This window comes from Ambystoma mexicanum, chromosome 9, assembly GCF_040938575.1.
Source record: "Ambystoma mexicanum isolate Mex_15411 chromosome 9, UKY_AmexF1_1, whole genome shotgun sequence".
Classification (NCBI taxonomy): Eukaryota; Metazoa; Chordata; class Amphibia; order Caudata; family Ambystomatidae; genus Ambystoma; species Ambystoma mexicanum.
In genome coordinates, this window is record NC_090931.1 from 931226713 (window position 1) to 931237311 (window position 10599).

At 48.7% G+C, this 10599-nt stretch overlaps 1 protein-coding gene across 1 annotated transcript in view; it reads right to left on the reverse strand.

Moving 5' to 3' along the window:
* AGPS (alkylglycerone phosphate synthase) overlaps positions 1 to 9503 on the reverse strand; it is a 1795747-nt gene extending 1786244 nt beyond the window's left edge. Inside the window, exon 1 of the mRNA XM_069616114.1 lies at positions 9319 to 9503. Coding sequence (XP_069472215.1) covers positions 9319 to 9455 — 137 coding nt within the window. The 5' untranslated portion in view covers positions 9456 to 9503. The remainder of the gene's footprint in view (positions 1 to 9318) is intronic.
* Between the last annotated feature and the right edge of the window lie 1096 nt (positions 9504 to 10599).

Below are 10599 nucleotides of genomic sequence, written 5' to 3' on the forward strand. Positions count from 1 at the left end.
TTTTGGAAGAGTCTCGCTGAAGAACAGTCCCCTGGTTTTAACTTGATAACATCCCCAACCATGCCTGGCAGAGCACCAGGACAAATTCTTACCCGCTTCACCTTCCAACCCCCACCCGCATCATCAACCCCAACCCGATGATGTATCCCATCAACCAGAACTTGGGAAGTCTCCTGAGGGTGTGAGCTGTACTCACGTGACCGAACACCATGTGGGGGGCTCACGGCCCTACAACAATACATGGTGGACAGGGCCACCTCGCCGTCAACGGGTTATCAAACTTATGGTAAGGCAGTGTAGAGCAAGTCCCTTCAGCCAGCATGGTCCTCCTGTTCCGGCACCCGCCGGGGCGGCAGGTTACGGTTAGCTTCCCGGTTCCCCAAGGGAAGGGGGATTGAGGCCTCGACATACATCATGGCCTCCGTAGGATTGTCAAAAAAGTGTGCGCGGCCTCCGTGTTGGATGCGCATTTTAGCCGGGAAGACAAGCGCATATGGGACGTGGCGTAGTCTCAGCTGTCTCTTGACCGGTTCGTAGGATCTTCTCGGTGTCTGCACATTGGTCGAAAAGTCTGGATATATGTGTATCCTGTTTTCTTCGTAATACAGGGATCCTTTTTCTCTGGAAAGCCTCAGGATAGCATCTCTATCTCTATAATTCAGAAGTCGGGCAATGATCGTGCAGGGCGGCGCTCCAGGCTTAGGAGGGAGGCCAGGGTGCGATGGGCCCGCTCCACGAGGAAATGATCGGAGAAAGCATCGGGGTCCAGGAGGTTTTCCACATGGCGCTCCATGGAACCCTTACCAAAGGATTCGGCTACTCCGACCAGACGGCTATTGTTTCTCCTGGAGTGAGATTCCAAGTCCTAGCACTTGTTCAGGGTTTTCTGCAGGTCTCCCTTCAACTGGGCGATATCACGGCCATGTTGTGCTATCGAGTCCTCATTAACTCCAATCCTGTTCTCCGCCTCCGTTTCCTTATCAACCCTAGCCTTCAAAGAGCTGATCGTGGCCCCTATGTCGTCCAGTTTGCTGTTCACCTCCAGAAATCCACTTTGGACCATCGTTAGTAGTTTGTCCACTCTCACATCCATTGGAGACTCTAGCTGGCTGCCCGAGGGCTCAGCGGGTGTCTCGGCAGGCCCATGCGGCTGGGAGCTGGCAAAGGAGTCCATCGAACCAGTTTTCTTGGAGCCCATACTTTTTTTCTCTGTGGCCCATGTGTCAACTCTGTTGGGTTGCGTCTGCCCACGCTCTGGCGCCCAGTGATAGGTAGTGGTTGGCGATCGTTGGCACTTAGGAGTGTGGCATACACCGCTTATGAGTATATAAGAGAAAGGCACCAGGGCACCCACCTTATGATGTTATCGGCAGGCCCCAGCGAGAACGCAACCGGCCCGCCGCCGTTGACAAGGCCCGACCCGGCAGTCAGTCAAGGATCAATCCGAAGGGCAGTAGTGGCACAGAAAACGGGATGACAATCCCGACGAAACGAGCAATGTTCCGTCCGGACCAGGCGTGCAGGGTATACCCAGGAGAAGGATCGAGGGCCAGCAGGATATATCCACCAGCAACTCAGAGAGAGGCGGAGCACGGCCTCTCCCCCTTCCGGCCTGCGCACGAGCCAGCACCCCCGGCCGTCGCGCGATTTTTCCTGGAGCCGTGGGCTGGATACACCTCCGCCGCGCTCCCGGTATAAGTTTGCAGTCCGATTTCTCAGGATTGAGCTGGCGTTTCTACATGAAAATCGGTGGAGTGATGCCGCAGGCTCTCCACCGTAGAAATGCAGTTGTTTATTGGCATGCAGGCGGACCCAAACAGGATTAATTTATAATAGGATATGTTAAGGGCCGGAGTTCTCCCCTCAGGCGGCCATCTCCGTCGTGCGCAACAGAGCCCCCCACTCTACATTTTTCAAAACATCCCTGTGTGGCAGGGAGTTTGTTACTTCGCTGAGTTGAAGGCCCAGTTGGTTAGGTTGGCATGGCACCCGTGGGCCCCTCAAGTCAGTTTGGACACCCTGGTTCTCCCCTGGGAGAGCGGTGGTGTTGGTGCACCGGATGTTGAGTTATATTTCCTTGCTGGACAACTATACTTTGCGTCCTACTTGATGCCGGAGGCCCCAGATTACCCCCACGTATGCATAGAAAGATGCTTGGTGCATAATTTCACACTGCAAGGTTGTCCCGGTATAAAGGAGGGTGGCGGATAAATGTAAATCAACCCAGTGGGGTGTACAGTTCATGCATGGAACAGGGTCTTGAAGAGACTGCGGGTCAATATCCCATTTGACTCGGGCCTTCAGCTATTTATTTATATTTATATAGCGCGCAAGCAGCCCAGGGGCACTGAGGCGCTGTTACTTGCAATAACTTAGTTACATGGTACACATGATAGCGATTGTTGACACATTATGAATAGTACAAGAAATCATATTGTTGTTACAAATATTGCATTTGGTCGTATATTACAACATATATGATAAGTATTCGTGCTGATCCTTATGTGAAGAGGGTAGTTTTCAGTGTTTTGCGGAAGGTGGTGAGGGAGTCCTCACCACGGATAGTGGGAGGTAGGGCATTCCAGTGAGTGGGTGCGAGATAGGGGAAGCTGGATCCACCCGCTTTTACTCTTTTTACTAGTGGCACAGAGAGCATGTTGGTGTACGGTGATCTGGTTGGCCTGGTAGTGGAGACAGGGTGGATCCTTTGAGAGAGGTATGCTGGAGCAGTGATGTGAATGCACTTGTGGGTCAGTGTTAGGGCTTTGAATACAATCCTTTCCTTTATTGGGAGCCAGTGGGCTAGTTTTCTGGCTTCAGAGATGTGTTCTCTTTTAGCAATGCCTTGGGCTTCCCGGAGAGCATTGTTCCGTATTACTTGTAGTCTCTCTAAGTTTTTGTTGGAGGTTCCTAGAAAGAGTACGTTGCAGTAGTCTAGCCTGGAGCCGGTGATGGCTCTGGCTATGTTGGTGCAGTTCTCTTTGGAGAGAAAGGGCCTGATTGCGTTGATAAGTTTGGCATGATATGCAGCTGCGGATGCTATTGCGTTGACTTGTCTATCCATGGATAGGCTGGAGTCCAGGTAGACTCCCAGGGTTTTGACAGAATCGGAGACCGGGATTTTAATGGAGTCAATGGTGAAGTGGCTGAATTGGGCATCTAGATTTTTTAGCGTGTCGGGGGAACCTACCAGGAGGAGTTCCGTCTTGTCAGAGTTGAGGCATAGTCCGTTGTCTGCCATCCAGGATTGGATAGTGTTGTAGAGGTTGTTGAGGGTCAGGGAGTCGGTGTCATAGCTACCTGTGAGAGAGGAGGATCTGGGTGTCGTCGGCGTAGTTGGTGTATGAGATGCCCATAGCGTTGAGGATGAGGAAGAGGGGTTGTGTGAAGATGTTGTACAGGGTGGGGGGAGAGACAGGAACCTTGGGGTACACCACAAAGTATAATAGTTGGTGATGCCGCGGCTAGGTCAGAGAATACTTGCATGGTTCTGTCTTGTAAGAAGGTGGTGATCGATGCTGTGGCCTCTGGGGAGAATTTGGCAGTGGAGGAAAGGTGGTGGCATAGGACGCCATGATCCACGAGGTCGAATGCCGCGGATAGGTCAAGGAGTAGGAGAAGTGCTGGTTTACCCATGTCTCTAGCATCGTCCATTTGGTTTTTCAGGTCAAGTAGGGCGGTTTCGGTCCCGTGTCTGGGGCGGAAGCCAGATTGGCGGAGTCCAAGGAGTTTGTTCTCTTCAATGAAGTGCTGGACCTGCAAGTAGGCTGCTTTGTCCAATATTTTGAGGAGGAATGGGACAGTGGTGATGGGTCTGTAGTTGTTGGGGGAGGTGGGATCGAGAGTTGTTTTTTTCAAAAGAGGGCGGACCCAAGCTTCCTTGAGGGAGGCGGGGACTTTCCCTGTGGTAAAGGAGGCATTCACAAAGGCTGTTAGGAAGGGAGCTAGAGCTTCCGTGCAGTCTTTGATAATGGAGGCTGGGCATGCATCACCTTTGCAGTTAGAGGGCTTGATGTTCCTCATAATGTTGATGATGCCTTTTTCTGGAATGGGTTTGAAGGAGAAGGGTAGGGGGTATCCGGGGCAGGTGATGGGATAGGGATATGCATACTGGGTAGGGCTGGTTTAGTGGCTAGTATTTTGCTTTTGAGGAGGCTTAAATTTGGTTTGCATGGTCGTTTGTATTTTGTCACACCAGTCTTTGTCTTTGGTGAAATTCTGGGGGGCGGGAGTGGGTGTCTCGAGCTCTCTGAAGACACCTGCAGCTCGCCATCCGCAACGACGAGGAGCTCAACAAGCTGCTGGGCAAGGTCACCATTGCCCAGGGCGGTGTCCTGCCCAAGAAGACCGAGGGCCATAAGGCAGGGGGCAAAGCCCTGAGTGGAACCCTGAGTGCCTCCCACCAACATGTGACGAAGCTGTGATACAGGAAAGGAGTGGGGATGAACACATGGCTCATTTATATCCTGGGGTAACATTAGTATCACAGGAACAATTTTCCACAAGGATGGGAGTGGGGTTCAAACGAAGACTGAAGAACTTCAGAATCCGGGCGGCCTTTAAAGAATGGTCCCTGTTGTTCCCTAATATTCCACCTGTACTCCCGCAATACTTATTGGGCTCCCCGGACACAAGGAGGTGGTCTCTACATAGTATGTGCTAATTGAACGCAACTCCCCATGGGAGACCCTGAAGTGTAGACGTCGATGGGAGGAGGATGCAGGGGGGCCACTTCACAGATAAACAATGGGCAATGCATTAGGAGCGCACGCACAGTGGGGCATTCAATACACATCTACAAATGACTCAATTCAAAATCCTACACAGAGCGTACCTATTCAGGGCCTTCAGCTGCAACGCTGAATCAGCTGACTTTATTCATATGTTGTGGATGTGCCCTAATCTGCTGGAATTCTAGGAAGGGGTGGTGGAAGCAGTCTCCGATTTGTTGGGGAGGGCAGTACCCTGCAAACTGCTGTATGTTTGGCTGGCTTCCTGGGATTCCAAAACAAAACTGGAAGCTGCTCACATGTACGATAGAGGAGATGTATTTTAATGAGATGGAATGGCATGACCCCCGTCCCCTGGAATGCAGACTTTGTTCAAGGATTTGGTTTAGCTTAGCGATAAAGAATATGGGATTCTGTGCAGCCAGCAGACTAGTCCCAAGACCATCTGGGGCCCCTTTGTGTCTTACCTACTGACTCAACACTCTGAGTCGGAAGCTGGTGAGTCACCACCAGCACCATAAGCTATGGATTGGCACCCAAGCCCAATTGATAATTTGAACCAACATGCCAAAGGGCGGTTTATGAATAAGCCCTGCCTTGTAGATTACACAATGTAAGGGGAACCCTGTTGCTTATTTGTTGACACTTCGCCTGTACTGTGCTTATGTTATTGTACCTCATCTAGACAAGACATTGTTGAATGTCTTCAGACGTGAATCAAAGATTTTTTTAAAAGCATAACTCGACCATATAATCAACTGCAGTAAAGTGCCTAAAATCGATGCTCAACGCTGATCAGCCTCAATGCCAAGTAACCAAAAGGTATTTAGGTGGCTCTGTCCCCCAGTCTGCCTTAAAAAGGACTTTCATAACTTTTAAGCCCCCCTTCATTGCCTTTTAAAACACATCCTTGAACATCGACATTGCTGCTGAAATCTGTTGCCCGAGTACACCTGCCTACCAATACAGAAGGTTCTTTAATCTCCAAGTCTTCCTTCTCTGTTACCTTTGCACAGTTGGGTTTTTCCTTTTTTGTATTTTTTATTAGGTGTGCATTTGGTTTTTAAAGTTACTATTTTTCTAAAACTTTGGTTGGACATTCTTTTATTTTGGTACCACTGTACTGTAGGTGTTTTAACGTTATCGGCTCACACCCCTCCTGAAGAGTGTGGCCTGCCTTCAGCCCACGTTACCAAAAAGGGGCAAACTGGTCAGGCTGTGGCAGTTTCACCTTTATGATTGGGATCACTGGTAGGAGTAGTAGTAGTAAGAGTGTGCAGCTGAGGAGGCAGTTTAGCTACTCCTCCTCTACGTACGCCTGCAGAGCAGTAGTCATTTTGTCACAGAGACAGCAAAAGTGTGCACTATGACGACGGCAACGATGTTATACAACACCCAAAATATAAAAATAATGAAATGCGTACTTACCCGAGTCACATCCACCATCAAGTAAGCCAAAACAAGCCACAAGAGTATGCATCCCCTGCAATAGTACAGAACATGAAGCAAAGCCCAGCACAATAACCAGACCCTGACCAAGACCCAATTTGCGAAAATACGTGCAGAGCCTGCAACAAATAATGGTTACATAGGTAACATACTGACCAATCAGAAAGCGACAGTGGATGACCAGCGATTACTGTGAAGAATCCAGTGATGTAGTGCTTGTCATGCTAACTGATTAGGATTTAAAAAAACAAAAATGTGTGTAAAACTCCAGCTACTTTCTGATGTTTTCATCAATGCTAAAATGCATTTGGCTACTAGCGCACACTGGCCAGAATTAGAAGTCACTGAGAAAACCAGGCCCCCTTATTTTCCCGGCAAAAACGAAGGAGCATTTGAATAAAGTTAGAACCATGCAACGAAGAAGAGGTCTTAGCTGTTGATCCTGGAACGCCCACCCAGATAAGCTTAAACATAAGATACGACCTAAAAACATGTCTGGCCATAGGGGCAGGGGGAAACACTACTGAAAAAAAGTAAACACTGAGGAAATGAAAGACCATCAATGCCATAAAGTGGCTAAGGCTTGTGGCAATTAAAAAAAAAAAAAAAAAAAAAAAAAAAAAAGTCTTCGTAGTTTAAACAGGCATAATATAAGACGATCGTATAATGAACATTTGTGGATTGGTTAAAGGGCTGAACAAAGGAGCGTTCGTCACAAAACCGGATGCACCAAGCGGACTACTAGATACAGCTACATCATCAGTTCAAAATCACTCACCACATTATGCCATGCACCTTCTACTGAATACGCAAATATGACGTAGAGGCGTGTTTTCAACTGCATCCATGTTCCAGAGGATGATGAACCACATGCAAAAGAGAATTCAAACAACTTGGGAATTTCCAGGTTGGCGTTATAATGAATAGTGAAAAAGATGAGCCCGAACACTGCTTCAGGAGAACACCGATCTAAATTCTGAGACGGGGAGGGGGTAATGGCAACTACATAAATGTGGAATATCATGGGCATAATTTATAGGCAGAGGTATTAAATGACCTAGTGATAACAACGAACAACTAAAGTCCTCAAAGCAACTATTTGAATACTATACTAAATCTGAGCCACTTTTCAAGAAAATTAGAGCCTTCGTTGAGAAAATGTACACTTCCAAACGGAAAAGCAGTATAACTTTTGACAACGTAAAAATGTATAATTGACATACTCTATGTCGCAGACCCTTTGAAACCTCCCTCACGACAGACAGAACAGTTGATGCATCCCCATTACTATACTTATGTACTACACTTATTCGAATGGGGAAAGGTACAGAGATGCTAGTGGCATTTGCATTGAAGATGTGAAGATGTCTCAATCCAAAATATAATGTGTTCGAAGAAGAAACGCTCACTTGTGTATGGGTAGCCCCAAATTAGGGAAGAGTAAAAAAATAACTAACAAAAGAAATAACAAAATTGAGTTATCCACCGACATGTAAAACATCCCATGTAAAGAGAACTGCCAAGCAGATCACCCGTCACATCTGTTTAGTGTCCAATTTGTAATAGAACCATTTCTGCATAAAACAATAGTTGCTATAGTATATTACATAATATAGGCTGCATGAACCTGAATTCCGATTTCACAAGTAAGAAACTGAAGGACTACATGACCAAAAGGGCTGATAAATGAGTAGTATTTCTTGCTAATGAAGAATGACAATGCCATGCCACCTCAAGCATCTAGACTTACTATCCTCATTAAGGGCTAAGAATGACATCTATGGGTGACATGAAGAAGAGAGCCTGCAAAGCGCGTTTGTTGCTGGAAATTGATAAATAGTGTCAACATTACGATCTCCAATTGTGCTGCGTCAAAACAGCGATAAGCGACTGATCACAAGTCTGACATTACAAAAGTTGTGAAATCCACGTGGAGCGTGGCACAAGTCAGGTCTAGATTTCAATGGACGACCAGACAACCAGAGAAACAGAAGTATGGTATTGCATTTGCCAGTTTCTTATCGAAGAGAATTACGTTGCACTAATATTCAGGAGGGGAGGATTTCCCCTGGACTAAACGTCGCTGGAAATGGATCGAAAATGGGGGTCACACAGCATGGGGAAATCATCTTAAAGAATGCAGCATAATGCATGGAAAACCAGCACTTTACCAACCCCAAGCCAATAGGCACGAGTAAAGGGCTAACCGTTTAATTAAAAAGCGACTTACAACTAGCAGCTGAATTCAAGCAAGGGGACAATGGATTTCCAGCTTAAAAATACGGTCCGACACACTACACAGACAAATACCCGTGCGGCGTAGGGAGAAGTGGGCAAGAAAAATGAAGGAACGAAAAGGAGCTGAGTATCAGTGCTGCAACGCCACAGATTAAGGTAACTACAGAGCCTCCCTTCAGCCTAATGAATACAAGGCAACAAGGAGGTTTCGCACAGTTTCTAGCTTGATAATGCTCCATCACCCAGTCGTGTAAATTAAGAATGCAACAACCTTCCCACAAAACTTAGTACACACTGCCCCTGCGCAGTGTTCTTTAGTGTGCTGAAGAGTGGGGGTATACACCGTCTACCCGACCCTACAGTAACTCATTTTCATATAAACGAAACACGCCTATTCGTGGCTGGCTACCCCCGCGCCCTTCCTCGACTCCACCCTTTCCTCAAGACGGATGTACTCGCCCGTTTCCATGTGATGCTATCCGTTCCCCCCTTACAGTGAAGCGGTCCCTCCCGTTGCATCCAGCCTTCTCCGCAATTCTGCTCTGCTTCCCTCCCTCTCTGTGATAACGCGCCCAATTCCGTCTATGCCCATCCCGCCGCTGACCCCATTTACTCCAAATACTGTGTGGCTCCCTAACCGTTTTCTATTCTAGCCACGCAGACGTCTCACTTTTACTGCTTTCATTTACAATAATACTGTACGCTCCATTCAACCTTGTATGATGCTTCCCATCAACCCTCCAAGTTATGCTTCCCTGTCTTGCCACTCTTCCAATGATACTGCCCCTCCCACCTTCCTCTTTTTTCAGTGATGTTACCCACCCAATGTTCTCACCCAGTGATCTGCTAACCTCCTCCTTCTACCCTAACTAACATCGATTAAATAAGTCATATCCCCTACCTCCTCTTGGGGACGCTGCTGGGCGGGGCTAGGGCTTTGCATGGACTGGCGCTGGGCGCTCCCCGTGCTGCCGGCCTCAGGTGCCCCCCAATTATCCTGAGCCGACGCTGAGCCTGTGCAGATCCAGGGTTCTCCATGCTTCCGTGTTGTGCAGAGTCTGGCGGGTGAAAGGTCGCGGCGAGACAGGCGCGTCCCAGCATGCACTGCGCCGCATTCCTAGGCAACCGGCCCAGCGCAGCTGCAGCTTGTGATTGGAAAAGAAGAGTAACGCGTGGAGAAGGGAGAGGGGGCTCTAAAAGCGCAGCATGCAGTGGTGAGCGGGCAGGCACGGCAGAAGCACGCGCAAGACCTGTCTCTTGGGCACGAGTGAACGCTGAACAGCAGAGGCAGCTCATTGTAATTAGGGAAATATATATATACTTGAGTGTACTAGGGCGAGAACAGTACTGTGAAGTGGGTACGCTGAATGAGAGGAGGGAAAATAGGAACCCGCAGCCCAGAGAAATAAGGTACATGTACTCGAAAGATAAGAGAGGAACGAGGAACACAAGGAAACGTTCACGTGAATGCGGTATTACCAGTAGATGCGGCGGGACACGAGGGGACCACAGGGGGACTATCGAGACAACAAAAACACCAGGGAGACCCCAGATGAATGAGTTACGCCAGGTGAGTGCAGGGAGATTGGGTGCTCTAGAGTGTGGGCACCACTCCTTGTGGAATTGGAAACATACCATTAATTTTCATATACTCGCTACTTGTTGGGGGTCTCTCAGTGACCCTAATGGCGATGCCTGTGAGCCCCCAACCCCACAGACTCACCCGGACACGTCTGCACAGTTTGGGCTCCCCGGTAGCACTAACACAGCCTGGAACTCCCCCTTAATTTATAATGCACGCAGCGGCGTGCAACGTCACCCCACCGCGTGCTCTTCCCTTAAAGGGGCAGCACCACACTCCTCCTTTTTCATGAGGACAAACAAATGTGCATCAACTATTCCAACACTAACAACAACACATCAAACAGTGCAAATAAACAACTAGCCTCCCGCGGCACCCCTTTAATCACAGCCGCCCTGGATCCCTGTAACAACTGCAACGACACATGGGCTGTTCAGGATACTTGTCCTACTACGTAATCGGTGAGGTGAGCAGGTTTCCCTCGCCCTGTCCTCGGGGTACCTCCTGCTTGCCTCCGGCACGGGCGATCACTCCGGCGGCGTTCCCTCTGCTGGAGAGGAGGGGAGGGGTCCAGCGCCTCCACCCTCGTCGGGGTGGATC